Source organism: Rissa tridactyla, chromosome Z (genome assembly GCF_028500815.1).
Source record: "Rissa tridactyla isolate bRisTri1 chromosome Z, bRisTri1.patW.cur.20221130, whole genome shotgun sequence".
In the NCBI taxonomy this organism is placed as follows: Eukaryota; Metazoa; Chordata; class Aves; order Charadriiformes; family Laridae; genus Rissa; species Rissa tridactyla.
In genome coordinates, this window is record NC_071497.1 from 62,291,358 (window position 1) to 62,308,127 (window position 16,770).

Below are 16,770 nucleotides of genomic sequence, written 5' to 3' on the forward strand. Positions count from 1 at the left end.
TTTGGGGTAACCAATAACAGGGGTGGCATTAGTTGCCAGTGTTGTTAGGTCTTACTAGAATCATAGAATCATAGACTCTTTGTGGTTGGAAAGGACCTTTGAGATCATTGAGTCCAACCAAACAATCTACAATCTCTGCCACTAGAGCATGCCCTGAAGTGCCACATCTAGATGTTTCTTAAATACCTCTAGGGATGGTGACTCAACCACCTCCCTGGGCAGGCTGTTCCAGTGCCTGACCACTCTTTCAGTAAAGTAATTCTTCCTAATATCTAATCTAAACCTCCCCTGCCGCAGCTTCAGACCATTTCCTCTGGTCCTGTCATTATTCACTTGGGAGAAGAGGCCAATGCCCACCTCTCTACAGCCTCTTTTCAGGTAGTTGTAGAGGGCAATGAGGTCTCCCCTCAGCCTCCTCTTCTCCAAGCTACACATGCCCAGCTCCCTCAGCCTTTCCTCATATGACCTGGTCTCCAGACCCCTCACCAGCCTGGGAGCTCTCCTCTGGACACGCTCCAGCACTTCAATGTCCCTCTTGTACAGAGGGGCCCAGAACTGAACACAGTACTCGAGGCGAGGCCTCACCAGTGCTGAGTACAGAGGCACGATCACTTCCCTGCTCCTGCTGGCCATGCTATTCCTGATACAAGCTAGAATGCTGTTGGCCTTCTTGGCCACCTGGGCACACTGCTGGCTCATGTTAAGCTGGCCATCCACCAGCACCCCCAGGTCCTTTTGTGCTGGGCAGCTTTCCAGCCACTCTTCCCCAAGCCTGCAGCGTTGCTTGGGGTTGTTGTGACCGAAATGCAGGACCCGGCACTTGGCCTTATTAAACCTCATACAGTTGGCCTTGGCCCATCAATCCAGCCTGTCCAGGACCCTCTGTAGAGCCTTCTCACGCTCAAGCAGATCAACAGTCCCACCTAGTTTGGTGTCATCCGCAAACTTACTGAGGGTGCCCTCAATCCCCTCATCCAGATCATTGATAAAGATATTAAACAAAACTGGCCCCAAAACTGAGCCCTGAGGGACACCACTGGTGACCAGCCGCCAAGAGGATTTCACCCCATTAATCACAACTCTCTGGGCACAGCCATTCAGCCAGTTTTTAACCCAGTGAAGAGTACACTTGTCTGTGCCATGATTCGCCAGCTTCTCCAGGAGAATGCGGTGGGGGACAGTGTCAAAGGCCTTACCAAAGTCCAGACAGACAACATCCACAGCCTTCCCGGCATCCAGAAGGCGGGTCACAGGGTCATAGAAAGAGATCAGGTTGATTAAGCAGGACCTCCCTTTCCTAAACCCATGCTGGCTGGCCCTGATCCCTTGGCTGCCCTGCACTTGCTGTGAGAGCTCACTCAAGATGATCCTCTCCATGATCTTTCCTGGTATTGAGGTCAGGCTGACAGGCCTGTAGTTCCCCGGATCATCCTTCTGACCCTTCTTGTAGATGGGCGTCACATTAGCCACCCTCCAGTCATCTGGTACCTGCCCTGTTGACAAATGATGGAGAGAGGCTTGATGAGCTCTCCCGCCAGCTCCCTGAGTACTCTTAGGGGAATCCCATCTGGCTCCATAGACTTATGTACATCTAGGTGCAGAAGCAGATCATTGACTACTTCCTCCTGGATTGTGGGTGGATTGTTCTGCTCTCCATTCTTATCTTCCAGCTGAGGAGGCTGAGCACCCTAGGGATAGCTGGTCTGACTATTGAAGACAGAGGCAAAGTAGGCATTAAGTATCTCAGCCTTCTCCTTGTCATTGGTTGCAACTTTCCTCCCTGCATCCAGTAAGGGATGGAGATTCTCCCTGGCTCTCTTTTTGTTGATGTATTTATAAAAGCTTTTTTTGTTGTCCTTAATGTTAGTGGCCAAGGTGAGCTCCAGCTGGGCTTTTGCCTTCCTAATTTTCTCTCTGTATAACCTAACGAGATCTCTGTACTCCTCCTGAGTTGCCTGTCCCTTCTTCCAAAGGTGGTAAACCCTCCTTTTATTCCTAAGTCCCATGCGAAGTTCCTTATTCATCCAGACTGGCCATTTTCCCTGCCCTTTAGACTTGCGACACTTGGGGACAGCCTGCTCCTGGGCCTCTAAGATTTCCTTCTTGAAGAGCATCCAGCCGTCCTGGACCCCTTTGCCCTTCAGGACTATCTCCCAAGGGACTCTCTCAACCAGTGTTCTGAACAAGCCAAAGCCCACCCTCCGGAAGTCCAAGGTGGAGGTTTTGCTAACCCCCCTCCTTACATCGCTACGAATTGAACGCTTGACCATTTCATGATCACTAAACCCAAGACGACCTCCGACCACCACATCTCCTACTAGTCCTTCTTTGTTTGTGAACAGTAGGCCTAGCGAGGCACCTCCCCTGGTAGGCTCACCTACCATTTGTGTCAGGAAGTTATCCTCCATGCACTCGAGGAACCTCCTAGCCTGCCTGCTCTCTGCTGTGTTATATTTCCAGCAGATACCCGGCAGGTTGAAATCCCCAACCAGAACAAGGGCTGGCGATTGTGAGACTTCAGCCAGCTGCTTACAGAATACTTCATCTGTGTCCTTATCCTGGTCGGGTGGTCTATAGCATACTCACAGCACAACATCTCCCTTATTTCCCTTCCCCTTCAACCTTACCCATAAACACTCGACTTTATCATCACTGGAATCTAGCTCTATACAATCAAAACACTCCCTAATGTACAGAGCCACACCCCCGCCTCTCCTTCCTTGCCTATCCCTTCTGAAGAGCTTATAGCCATTTATTGCAGCATCCCAGTCGTGACAGTCATCCCACCATGTGTCCGTGATGGCAACTACATCATAGCTGTCCTGCTGCACAATGGCTTCCAGCTCATCCTGTTTGTTGCCCATGCTATGGGCATTTGTGTAGATGCACTTGAGCTGGGCTACCGATTTCACCCCCATCCTTGGCCTTTTATTGCTAGGCTCATTACTAGTTGGCCTGGTTTTATCCCCTTCCCCCTTCGTTTCTAGTTTAAAGCCCTGTCCATGAGCCTTGCCAACTCTAGGCTAGAAAGCCTTGACACTGAAATAATGGTAGAAAAATCACAGACTGCTTTTCTCTCTGCAGAGAGGTTTCTGCTTTGCCTGTTTTTGTGGTATACAGTGCAGTTCAGTCCAGAAAAGCTTTGAGTTGATGCAAATCACTCTATAAAAATTGGAGCTAGATACTGTATTTGTTCTAAGGATTCCTACAGGGCTTAAGTAACAGTAATGTGTCACCTCCTTGGCTCTTCACAGTTTTTCCATCTTTTATCTCAGAAATTATCATGTCAAATGAAGGGCAGTTATGTGCATTGTGCAGTCTTTTTCATTGCTGTTTCCCTGCAGGTGATTTTAATAGGCAGCTGATGGGTCAGATGATGCAGATGAACCAAATACTTGGAGATGTGAAAGACCTTCTCAGACAACAGGTACTGTACGCTGTGTACAAATACTTCAGTGTGAAGTATCCTGAGCTTGCCTTTTTTGATAGAGTCAGGGCAGAATTCACATAAGGAACAAATTCCTGTGTAGCATTCACTGCCTCAGAGGCACGACAGTGGAGAAGAAATAACCGTATAGGTCCTGTTACCCTGTGCCCACTATGGAGGACCATTGAGTGTGGGAGTGTAGGGGACTGGCTTATTCAGATCCAGAAAATCTAGTGTCTTAAGTGGAGAGGAAGTAGAGCATCCATCCTAGCCCACTGTGACAGATGTAGGTCTGTTGCACACAACCGAAATTGCATTTGTTCCACTTGCTGGTGGGTGTTAGAATCGGAATTGCTGGTGGCGCGTGCCTTTAGTTAAGCATGTCATTCATAAAGGTCCTGTTGATGAAGGCTGAACTGAAGTACAACATTATCACTGTCCTTAATTTTATGGAGTACAAAGCACATCTTATTTCAAGATGGCGTAGCTATGTTGCATGGTTTGAGAGGTATCTTGGGGAAAAATTATAATGGTGGTTCCGTCAGCCAGGTACAAACTGGAGCTGTCTGTATCCAAATAATGTTTATTTTCTATAACCTCAAGGTCAAAGAAACAACTTTTCTGAGAAATACCATAGCTGAGTGCCAAGCATGTGGTAAGTATTCCTGTTATTGCCTGCAAAAGGCAACCAGATGAGATGTACAGTTGTTTTAAAACTAGTATTGATTGCATCAGCTTTATGTGGTTTCTAAGAATTACTTTTAAAAAAAATATTGTGTCCAAGATTCTAGATGTATTGGACACAAATTTAAAATAGATTTTCATTAGAGAAAAAGCTTTCAGCTTCCATAGACATCACAATTGCCTATTGGGAGATAAAACCCCACTAAACTAAGCAGTACCACTCACCCTCTACTGTCAGTTCTTGCTCTGCCACAAAGCTGTGCCACATGTTCCTGGGGAGGGAGACATTGCCTGCCAGATGTCTCATGAACAGTCTTAGAAGGAGGACAAGGAGGAATTGTGTTCTGCTCTAGCTGGTATTGTCAGTCTAAGGAAGATCCTATGCAGTCCACCTGGAAGTTGTCTGATTCTGAGTAGGCAGTCAGTGGTTAACAGCGATTAAGACCCAAAAGGTGGTCTCTGTTCACTAAATGGAAGAAATAGCTGCTTTCCCAAATGCCACTGCATGGCCTTCCTACACAACTGACAGTCAGGACACACATGCACTCAATATAAAACCCAAAGTACTCCCTCACTGGGTGGGGTGAAAGGCCTTTTAGTTGATTTCTTCTCCCAGTCTGTCAGCGTGATCAAAACTCAAGTTGAGCTCCAGACAGGTTAACCTTTATGTGTAAGTGCCGAAGAAAAAGTCTTTAAATGCTGCATGCATCAGTACCAAGGTTCAGCACCTGCCAAAAACCTTGCTTTTCCTCAGGGACGGTCTCTGTGCACCTAAGCCAATATACTTGCATATTGTGGTGCATGTTTGTGGGCTTCCAGCTACTGCTTCTTTATTCCCCTTATTTGTAGACTCTCAGATATGCTCTTGTGAAACCATGGCACTGTTTTTCTTATGAAGTGGTAGTATTGCCACTTTAGCCAGACAAATGCCTTGTACCATCAAGCTTGAATCCCTTGGGCCATCTGAGGTCACCGGCTTTCAGAGCTTCTTCCCCTGGCCAGCAGCAGATCTGTGCTGCTAGGACTAACATAGCAGGAGGGCTCCTGTGTGTAGCCAGGAGAAGCATGTGGACCTAACAAAATAGCCGTAATTTCCCCTGTCTGGGGACACAGCAAGCTGCTGGGCCATTCCCAGCATGAAGTCTCCTCAGCCACAGCACCGCTGGTAGCAGCGCAGTGCAGAAACACAAAGCCCCTGCTGGGCAGCGTCTTGGAGATCTCTTCAGAGCGCTTGCCAGCCGAAAGCCGTGATGGACGTTTCTTTCAATCGCTGAAACTGTTGTTTTTTCTGCATTAAAGGTTTGGGAACTGTGAATTTTCCAACTCAGCTTCCTAGGCGCAGTAAACCCAAATGCGAAGTTAATTCCTGCTTCAGGGGAGTCAGGTGCATGGAGACAGCAGAGGGATTTCAGTGCGGCCCCTGCCCTGAAGGGCTCACGGGAAATGGAGTTACCTGCTCAGATATCGATGAGGTAAAATAGTGACTCAATTAAAAAAAAAAGGGGGGGGGCACAAAAAATTAAAGTGCAACTCTTTCATGCATATCAGTGGGTTGCTGATGTTTGCTGTCTTCAGCATTTGCTGACTGCTTGCACAGTGAATATTAATTCATTCTCATTTGATTATACCTCCCTATTTTGCTGTTGCTGCAACTTTATGGAGACGTGTGTGAAAACTTGAAATATCCTGGTGATTTGAGAAATCACTTAAAGGAGTTTAATGTTTGGAAAAAAAAAAAAACAAAACACAAAAAAACCAACCAAACAACCCCAAAACAAGCTTTTGACATAGTTGTTTCTATTCCACAAGAAGATGCAGTAGCTTCTGTTAAAGGCAGAACTACAGAAGCACTTCTTGTCAATATGGGCTTTGTTTCTTTAAATTGTAGTGCTCCTGAACCAGCCTTGGAGGCCAAAGTCTTCTCTTCAACCCAAACTGGAGCCTGGTTTTCAGTCTTACCTTTAAAGTCTATGAAAGAAAATAAACATTTATTGTTATTGTTTCTTTTGCTTCTTTATGGTTGTGGTGAAAGCTGGCAATGTTGACTTAAATCTATTATTTTTTTCTTGTGCTCTAAATTCAGAGCGTGCTTGTATTGAGGACTGACTTAATAAATTTACGATATCTTAAACGATTAAATGAAACCTGTGTTGACTGGAATGTGACACTTATTCAGAACACAAACAACACAACCACTTAACAGTTTCACTGCATTTTTCCTGTGTGATGATTTTTGCCACTACCCTCTAGTGATTTTTTGGAAAAGCACCTGGATGTAGTAGACCAGGGAAGCAGGACAATTAAAGCTAGGTCTTTAACTGTGCCTGTGGATAACACAGTACTACCAATGTTACCTGCCTAATGATGTAAAACAGCAAAAGCGACTCCCTTTTTCTCCTTCCTAGCCAACAAGAGACTTGGCTTTGGCCAAGCAGCTTTGGCTGCTCTTTGGGTTTACTCCCTCCTGGAGGCCATTGGCAGAGAGGATGCAATGTGCCCAACTTCTCTCTCTCTGTGAAAAACGCTGGGGAGGGAAAGTGGGTTGAGTGTGGCAGTTTCTTGAGTTGTAGGTGATGTCTTTTGTTTTGCCTCACATGGCATGGACTGTGTTCGCTGCAACAGAAGGCACAAAAAATGGAGGTGAAGCTCTAAAATGGAAGTGTAAGAGATGAAGTGGAGACAGCTGTGGTGCAAGTTTCATGCCAGAGACAACCATGGTGAGAGGCTCAAGCCAGTCTAGGTGGACCCGACCAGTACAGATGGGTTCCACTGCCTGAGCCATACCCAGACGGAGACAGAGCATTGCAATAATCTCCTCCTTGCCATTTTCAGGGCTGGAGCAACTCTACCCATCATGGCAGTGGTGGGAAAACAGAGACTGGTCTGTAGTGGCCCAATGTTAACATGTTTTTTTTGTGAGCAGTCAGGCTCTGCCAGTGGAGACTGATGTGCCTTCATGTTCCTGCCACCGCTCCACATGGCAGACCTGACCTCATATTAGAAACAGCAAGGAAATTTTGACAAAATGGTGTTGCAGAGGTATGGTCTTGCTCGTATGAGGTCTTTATGTAGACACTGCTACTAAAATGCCACCTAGTTTGGTGCAGTTTTGTTCGCCAGTAAATATCTCCTTTAACAGCTGGATTTTCACTTATGGTTGCGCAGGGGAAAAAAGGAGATAATAAATGGCAATAGCTTTTCATTTTCTGATACGAGGGGATGTGTCATGTTATTTGTTTTCCTGAGTTAGCTGAGACTAAGGAGGAAAGTAATTTTTTTTTTTCAAAAGCTCTGTAGGAATCTGTTCTGGGAGAGCACCTTTTTACTGAATAAACTATTTCTGTACTTCCTAATAACTGGCATTTAAAAAGAAATTCTGATACAAATTCTGATAAAGACAAATCTGGAAGCTTCCTCACTAAGAGGTGCCATCGTCTTTTCTGAGCCTGTTAGTATCTCTGCAATATGCTTGCTCCCTTATTTATTACCAATTTAAGACATTAGTTTCCCATGCTGATTTCCTGTATCTTAGGAACTGCAGCTGTGCTCTGTGTACGATGTAATTTGAGTGCCCTCTGCTGCCTACAATAAAAAATCCACAGTAAATAAGGAGCAGAAAATGTCTGTCCTAGGTTTTATATTTTCCTTCTGCTAGTTGTGAACTTACTTCTAACAAGTCTTTCCATTAAACAGGCTTTGCTTTTAAACATAACTTTTCTTTCCCTGGTGTGTGTGTGTTTGGTTACAAGTTGTATGTTTGTTGCAGGTGGATATTTCTGGCTTGTTTGCCCTCCATCTTGCAGATGTTTTTATGTTAGTGATGGAGGGGAAAAAAAAGGAGTATTTTTAAAACTCTTTTCTGTTTTCTTTCTCATGTTTCTTATTCATTGTTGTCTTTGAGCCATATGCAGCATGGTGGCATGTTGATGTTTTTGGTACCCTCACAAATATTACCTATCAGCTAGTGTTGGTGTTGGCAAGGCAGCAATGTAGGATGTGGTTCCTGAGCTGGCACCCACAAGGCCAGTGAAATGGGTCACAGCCGTTCTGTAAAACCGCATGAGGCAACGAAGCGAATGGTGCCTTCAGGGCAAGGGTGATGCTGTGGGCATGTGGCATTTTAGGAGAAGTGCTGTGGTTTGTCTGTGTGCCTCTGGTCTAGAAATGCATGGGTGCCACTGACAGATCCCTGCTCATCTGGCTCATGTTTGGGTTACTTCTGGCTATGAGATTTGCCCAAATTCAAATGAGGGAAAATGCTGCTGCCACTTCTGTGTGTACAGAACACAACTGCAGGACCATTTTGTGGGCTGGAGTTATGTGGCTTTCCTGATGTTGTGGTCTGGACCCTCCCAGGGAGCTCTCAGGCTCGGAGGGAGCTGAACCTGCCCAGCAAAAGGAAGGACTGGGGATCAGAGGTTAGGGCATCAACTGCAGGCTATAATGGAAGATTGCAAATGTTACTTAAATTACCGGGACAGCTGAAGACTTACTGAGGTCAGAAATACCTGCAGAAACTCTTTCCTCTGTAAGGCAACTCTGAACAGAAGACATACAAGCATTGCACATAGCACTGCCTTCAACTGAGAGATCTGTCCACACAGTCAGAGTCGGGATGTTACTGAAGCACAAACATATTCTCCGTTCGTTTTTTTTTCTTTGCAGTGTCGTTACAACCCCTGCTTCCCTGGTGTGCGATGTGTGAACACTGCTCCAGGTTTCCGATGTGAGACCTGTCCCCCAGGGTATACAGGACCAACCGTGCAAGGGATAGGACTCACCTACGCCAAGAGCAATAAGCAGGTGAGTGGCAGCATCCCTGCAGCAACCGCCACTGCAAGATGCTGGTTTATATCAGTGCATGTGTATTGCATTTTATTTATACATCAGTCATTCCATAATTGCCCTCTGCAGTTAGTTAGGCAGAGCTCAGGGTGTTTCAGTTGGAAGATCTGAGCTGTGTTTGCTTGGCTTTAATACGAGTATTAACAGTCTAATACTCAGGACCGGTATGGAGAAAAGAAAAAATACCATTGTCTTCATAGGTATTTCTGATCAATTTTAAAGTGGTCTCTGTTGATTTCTGTAAACTGGTTTTGAACTAGGAAAAGTATGATAGAAAAGGCTTATTTTACTGTCATTTTTTGCATGTTCCTGTAGCATCCTACGAGGGCAACATAGTTCTTGTCTAAACTCTTGAGGGTGAACCAGAAGCCCATACTAAGGTTGAAATTTTCTGTATCACCGTGTCTCTTCAGGGTTGATAGGTGTCTGGAGGTCCATTGAAAAATTAGCCTGTAGGTATGTCTGTGCCATTCTGAGACCAGTTTCAGGAGAGGCTATGACTTTTCTAGACTAAAGCTTTGGTGGCTTTTCTTCAGACTTGGATCTCTAATTGACATTGTTTTTATTACATGTTGATTTGTTTTATTGCTAGGTCTGCTTAGATATTGATGAATGCCAGAATGGTGGACTTGGACTCTGTGTTCCAAATTCCCATTGCATAAACACTTTGGTAAGCACCTTTTCATTTGTGGCTTTAAAAAATTCATTGTTTTAAAATTCCATGAGGCTAGGATTGGATTTGTGGCTCTGACTGAAGAGCTGAATGATATAATTTGTTTGTTGGCTTCATCTAAACAAAAGAATCCTTTCCTCTTTTCCTGACTAATGCTAAAAAAAATTAATACGTGATTTGTGATTGTTATGTCCATCTGAGCTGGATCTTTATCACTTTCCCTGAGGAATGGCAGGAACTCTTCTCTCCACACCATCCAGTTATGTTTGTTTATGAGCATGTTATTGTGAGGAACGTCCTTTGAAAGAGTAAACCTTTGCTTCCCCTCTTTTCCCATCCAGGAGCTGCTGCAGCAAGCTGTTCCTCTGGATACTTGTTTTATAGGTGTAATGTCTTCACTTCATAAGGGGTATTCATACAGTACCAGGTATCCCTCTAAATAAGTACAGAGAGGAGAGCTGAAATTGGTACAGTGTTTTTAATACCCATAGATATTAAATCCAGGAGAACAAGCACAGCTTTCAGGTAGTTGTAGAGAGCAATAAGGTCTCCCCTCAGCCCCCTTTTCTCCAGGCTAAGTCTCCAGTTCCCTCAGCCACTCCTTATAAGAGTTGTACTCTAGACTCTTCACCAGCTTCATTGACCTTCTCTGGACACACTCCAGAAAAGGAGTGAGGGCCCCCAGACTGAACACTGCACTGGAGGTGGGGCCTCACCAGTGCTGAGTACAGGGAGATGATCACTTCCCTAGTCCTGCTGGCTGCACTATTTCTGACACAGGCCAGGATGCTGTTGGCCTTCTTGGCCACCTGGGCACACTGACAGCTCATATTCAGCCGGCTGTCGACCAACACCCCCAGGTCCTTTTCTGCTGGGCAGCTTCCCAGCCACTCTTCCCCAAGCCTGTAGCACTGCATGGGGTTGTTGTGACCCAAGTGCAGGACCCAGCACTTGGCCTTGTTGAACCTCATACCATTGGCCTCTGCCCATCGATTCAGCCAGTCCAAGTCCATCTGTAGAGCCTTCCTACCCTCAAGCAGATCAACACTCCTGCCCATGGTGTCATCTGCAAACTTACTGAGGGTGCACTCGATCCCCTCGTCTGGATCATTGATAAAGATATTAAACAGAACTGGCCCCAATACTGAGCCCTGGGGAACACCACTTGTCGCTGGCTGCCAACTAGGTTTAACTCCATTCAGCACAGCTCTTTGCGCCTGGCCATACAGCCAGTTTTTCACTAGCAAAGCGTATGCCCGTCCAAGCCATAAGCAGCATTTCCAAACAGGACCTGCTTTTCATCACCTGGTTGCCCTGTATGTGCCACTTATTCCACTGTCAAATACTGTTCTGCTATAGCTAGCTGCACAGAGCAGGCTTTTTCCATAACAAGAGCAGGGTTAAAAGTATCCGGCAGGTGTAAAGGTGGTCCTTTTTGCAGCTAGGTTATTGTTGAGGCTACCAGTAATGTTCAAAGTGGTATGCTTTACTTGTGAATAATCTTGTTTTTCTAGGACTGCTTCCACCGTCCAATATGTTTCTCTCTTGCTTTCTCTCTTTCTCTCTTTCTCTCTCTTTCTCTCTTCTCTCTTCTCTTCTTTCTCTCTCTCTTTCTCTCTCTCTCTCTTCTCTCTCTTTCTCTCTCTTTCTCTCTCTTTCTCTTTCTCTCTCTTCTCTCATCTCTTTCTCTCTCTTTCTCTCTCTCTTTCTCTCTCTCTTTCTCTCTCTTTCTCTCTTTCTCTCTCTTCTCTCTCTTTCTCTCTCTTTCTCTCTCTCTCTTTCTCTCTCTTTCTCTCTTTCTCTCTCTCTCTTTCTCTCTCTCTCTCTCTCTTTCTCGCTCTCTTTCTCGCTCTCTTTCTTTCTTTCTCTCTTTCTTTCTCTCTTTCTCGCTCTCTTTCTCTCTCTCTTTCTCTCTCTTTCTCTCTCTTTCTCTCTCTTTCTCTCTCTCTCTCTCTTTCTCTCTCTTTCTCTCTCTTTCTCTCTCTCTCTCTTTCTTCTCTCTTTCTTCTCTCTTTCTTCTCTCTTCCTTCCTTTCTTCCTTCCTTTCTTCCTTCCTTTCTTCCTTCCTTTCTTCCTTCCTTTCTTCCTTTCTTTCTTTCCTAAAAAATTTCTGTCACATGTATCCTATTGCATGTCTAGACATGACTGGTCCTCTTTGGAGACTATCAGGCCCTGTTAAGAGAGGGCAACAAGTGTCCTGCCATCTGTCAAAACACAGCAGTGTCGGTTTTTTACTCCTGTCTCCCTTCAGAAACAGTTTGGTCTAGAAGTGCTGCCTTAAAGGCTATTTTAATGCATGCCAGGGCTTGATATAGGACATAATATACTGAGCAAATTTAGCAGACTCCAGAAGATATTACTCTGGCATCCATTAGGAGAAAGTGCACAGGCTGGTATGTTTTATATAGGCCATACCATTTGCATGGGCCAGTGATTGTTTTACTTTTCAGTCATCTGTATATCTTCATCTTCTGCCTGAAAGTATGCAGACAGCACAGAGTTAAACTTTAGAATGAAGCTAGGAACAGAGGACAAAAATAATGCCCAATTGGGTAGTAAATGTGTCTCTCCATCATGGTGGACTGGGACAATCCTGACAGTTCCTACAGTAGGCTTTATATGGGAAGAGTGAAGTTCTGTGAAGCCACCTCAGTTTCACAAAGGGATGAATGCACAAGTTTGTCAGAGATCTACCTGTTTCTGTTCCTTGACATGTCAAAAATAGTTATTCTCTAAAAGGTAAAAAGATTGTTTTCAATTAACTTTTATGTCATAGGTTACAAATCTACACGTATGTGAGACAGAGACAAAAGCCACATTAGATGCCTAAAGAGGACCCCTGCTTATCAGTGCTTATCCATTCATATCTCATGTAGTGATTGTCCCAGCACAAACCGAGATTCCTTGGCTTAGTTCCTTTGGGTTTGTTTACACAAGAGAGTGGCACAAATATAAAATATATGCGTATGCATCTAGTTAAACCACTGCAAAAGGTTACGTGGATGTTCTTATTGCGGTGTAAATGAGGATGACTGTGTCTTCAACTCCTGAATTGTTTTATGAAGCACAAGATTTAGCTCAAATCAGCTTAAAAATATTTAAGTTAAAAAAAAACTAAATAGGGCAAAGACATGATGAACCTTCTTGCCTCTCTTTGATTAAAAGTTATTCCCAGTTGGGTTTAGGTAAACTGATGGGTCTGCTTTACACTGAAATAAGAGCATCCAGTCTGATTATGCAGGTGCTGCTTAGAATTTTACACAAAGTTTTGGCCACCTGGAAGAAGCTCGGAGTGATGCTGGCAGGGATAAGGCATTGTGAAGAAGCTTTTTCTGCTGCATGACTTTTCTCTGGCTTAACGAAAGATTGGTCTAAGCAGGCAAGAGTTGAGCATGTTTTCCAGCATGCTGTATGGAAGCCGAACCTGGATTTCATGTAGAAAGTAAAGTTTGTTCTCAGTGCAAGAGGCCTCAATGGATGAAAAACTACACTTGCACAGCATAAGCAGTGTGACATGAATCTTGCTTACATGCTTGCTTTAAAATAAAAAAGAGTCCTGTTAAAAGGCTGGCTAGTAACTTTCTGTTTTTACAGGGGTCTTACCACTGTGGCCAGTGCAAACCAGGATATACAGGAGACCAAGCCAGAGGATGCCAGGCTGAGAGGAGCTGCAGAAATCGAGCCCTCAATCCATGCAGCATTCATGCTCGTTGTATTGAGGAGAAGCGAGGAGAGGTGACATGTACTGTGAGTTCATAAATTCATGCATTTATACAGTGAAAAATAGCCTTTTTTAGGCTGGAACTGAGAAAGTCTTTGCGGTCATTTTATATAGTTGGGTGTTTTAACCAGACTGTGGCACACTGGCCCAGACTAGGTATGGAAATAACCAGACTGAGTCTGTCTTGCAATTGTTTTCTTCTTGCAGCATGTCTGTAAGGCAGCCATACTCGTATACCGTATTTACTGTGTCATTAGATCTTTTGGGAATGGCTTTTATAGACTTTCTGTAGTCTCCTCAGAAAGTGCTGTTGAGTGTCACTCTACAGAAGACATCACAAGGGCGAATTCCTCTCCTGGTGCTCAGCTACATAGCTGTGAGTAGGGATCTCTCTCTGCACACCCAACGTGTCTGTAATTTGCCTGCTGATACAGTATTTTTCCAAGCGAGACCACAGATTCTAGGCACAGGTAGCCTGTATTGTGCTTCCCAGCCCTGGGAGCAGAGAAACACCAAGTGGCACTTAAATTTCATTGCGAGAGTCTAACTGAAGTATATTACTTAGTTTTAACAGTGTGCAGGGGGAAGCAAGAGCCTAATCCTGTGTCCTAAATTTGGATACAGTGCATGCTTCTTCTGGCCCTTGCTTTATCTCATTTTTAAGTACGTCTATTTCAAAGAAGAAGAATCTAGGATATTTTAATCCTGTGCTGTAATGGGAAGATGCCTAGATACTTGTGTTAGGCAAGTCCTCATTTTAAGGGGAGGCCGGTGTTTGGCATGCAGTTCTGTCCCTGTATCTTCAGTTACAATACAAATTAGGCATTGGTTTGAAACAGTACCATTTTAATTGGCTAGGAGAAACTTGTGTGCAGATACACTTGCTTTGCTGATGCAGGCTTAATAACTGTCAACGCAGTTTTGTCTTAAAACATGCTCTAGTTGCAGATCACAGAATCATAGAATGTGTTGGGTTGGAAGGGACCTTTAAAGGTCATCTAGTCCAACCCCCCTGCAGTAAGCAGGGACATCTTCAAATAGATCAGGTTGCTCAGAGCCTCATCCAGCCTGGCCTTGAATGTCTGCAGGGATGGGGCCTCCACCACCTCTCCGGGCAACCTATTCCAGTGCCTCGCCACCCTCATTGTAAAGAACTTCTTCCTAATGTCTAATCAAAACCTACCTTGGTCTAGTTTAAAACCATTGCCAGATGTATTCTACAGATACCGAACAACACACAGTCATCCCATCTAACCATGTGTCCTTTGCTGAGATGCTAGATGCATGTTCTGCCTAGGTCCCCTCTTTTCTTTTTCTCCATCTGCAAGTGAGGAACTAAAATTGATTCCTGACCACTGTCTAAAAGAAATCTATAGGTCCCACTGAAACCATTAGGTGTTGCAGGCATACATTCCATTTAACATCAAGTCTTAGCTCTGTCTAGCTGTTCGTAGATATAGAGAGCTTGAAACAAAGATTTTCTTTCCACATGGAGAGATGCTGAAGTGTATCTCATCATACTTCGGTGTCTGTCCATGCCTTCCGTATGCTAGTGTTTTCAAGATGGATGTGGGATTTCCTTCTTGAATATTGCTACAGTGACCCGTTAACCTTTTGGTAGTACTACCCATGGTATTTCATTGATAGTGTGGCATTGGCTGGGCTGGTGATGGCTATATTTGTGGAAAAGATGTTGACATCGATGGCTACCCTAATGAAGAACTCTTATGCTCTGCTGAAAACTGCAGAAAGGTAAGAAATTCTTTCTTAATTCTATAATAATTCAGAGCATGAAAGGGTGAAGAGGAAGAGTGGAAGAAACATGACTAGATGTATTAATCTTTTTGCAAGTTATTGAATTCCTCTGGATAAATTGTATTTAATTTCATTAATTGATAAATTAAAACAATAATAGAAAAAGTCATTAACATTATGAATGCATCCAATTTACCCATAGAACACCAGATGTGTCTCATTTTTTGTCTAGGACAATTGCAGATTTGTCCCAAACTCTGGACAAGAAGATGCCGATGGTGATGGGATTGGAGATGCTTGTGATAACGATGCGGATGGAGATGGCATTCCCAACGAGCAGGTGCTGTGTATAGATCAGGGTGCAGGGGTCTGTGAAAACAAAAGGATTTCACTTCACTGCAATAGGCAGTGGTTTTTGAAATCTGGCTCGCTACTATTTGCCAGAAATTATCCCATACCAATCACTGTCAGCAGGTCTCTAAATCCTGGCTCTTTCTTTTATATAATGGTCGCTTTATAAGACCTAAAAAACCCAGGCTGTCTCACCCAGCCTTAAATCTCACCAGTGTATGTTCCACTGTTACATTTTAGCATTGAATTCTAGCACTTTCTGTGTACAGAACTTGTGTCTTTGTGTCACCATCTCACATAGCATGGCCTTCAGGAACATTTCTTGCATTAGTATCTTTCTTTTTAAAGGGCAGGTTTACCTGACATCGCATTCCATGAGGGATCCAAAACCCACAGAAATTAATGTATGTCTTGCCAATAACTTGAAAAAGCTTTGAATCATGTTTGCAAAGTGAAAGAGGTTTCCATGAGGGTACACTACTGCAGAATTTATCAGAGAATAAATTCAGACCGTAAAAGCTGTTTTGTGTTCACCCCGTATCCTCACATGCCCACCGTTACTCTACATTAAGATCCTTCTGTGATATTGCTTAATGCACTCCCAAGGAAGACAAGAACACTCTGTCCAGAGTACAAATGTGCTTGTGGAGCTTGGGCAGACTAGCAATCACAGAAGGTCTGTCTCAGGCTGTTTTGCCACAGAAGACAATCCTGGAAGCTTGAAGCAACTGGTTTTATTAATGTTCTGTAAGGAAGGATGTTAGATTCTCCTTCAACTGTAAGTCTATATGCAATTTCAACACCTTTGCAATCAAGTAACTTCCATATTGTTGCTAAGCTGTGTTCTGCCTCCATGTGTGCAAGAGGATGAGGATAGGAGAGGAACGTTTACAACACGTTGAAATAAAATTATCTCCATTTGCCTCCTGATGATCTTAGAGAGTCAATAACAGCTTGATTGACGAAAAAAAAAACCAGCTTGCACCTTTTTTCATCAAAAAGTCCCGGTTTTCCAATTGTTTCAGCTTTGGTTTGAATCTCTACCAGAAGGGGGCAACCGCCTTTCACCGAGAGCATCTACAACCCTGTCAGGGTCTCTGAACAGCAGCTTTTCAGAAGGACCATGTAAGGAAGCCAGGGCACTACAACAGGTTACTCACCATGGATGCATCCCAAGTAAAGCTTTATGATACTGGGTGTTTATGTTTAGGGTTCCTACGGTGTGGTTCAAAGCAGAACTTTGAGGGAGTCAGTGAAATCAGATCCAGAATTAATAGTCACATTAAATGTCAAACTGCTCACAGTAGTCATTTT

At 44.1% G+C, this 16,770-nt stretch overlaps 1 protein-coding gene across 2 annotated transcripts in view; it reads left to right on the plus strand.

Annotated features, from left to right (window-relative positions):
• The window catches only part of THBS4 (thrombospondin 4), a 42,439-nt gene that overhangs the window by 14,617 nt on the left and 11,052 nt on the right, over positions 1–16,770 (plus strand). For both annotated transcript variants that reach the window (XM_054185498.1, XM_054185499.1), the window contains exons 5-12: positions 3,345–3,427; positions 4,031–4,082; positions 5,411–5,583; positions 8,777–8,914; positions 9,549–9,626; positions 13,224–13,376; positions 14,998–15,102; positions 15,338–15,445. In XM_054185498.1, coding sequence (XP_054041473.1) covers positions 3,345–3,427; positions 4,031–4,082; positions 5,411–5,583; positions 8,777–8,914; positions 9,549–9,626; positions 13,224–13,376; positions 14,998–15,102; positions 15,338–15,445 — 890 coding nt within the window. The remainder of the gene's footprint in view (positions 1–3,344; positions 3,428–4,030; positions 4,083–5,410; positions 5,584–8,776; positions 8,915–9,548; positions 9,627–13,223; positions 13,377–14,997; positions 15,103–15,337; positions 15,446–16,770) is intronic.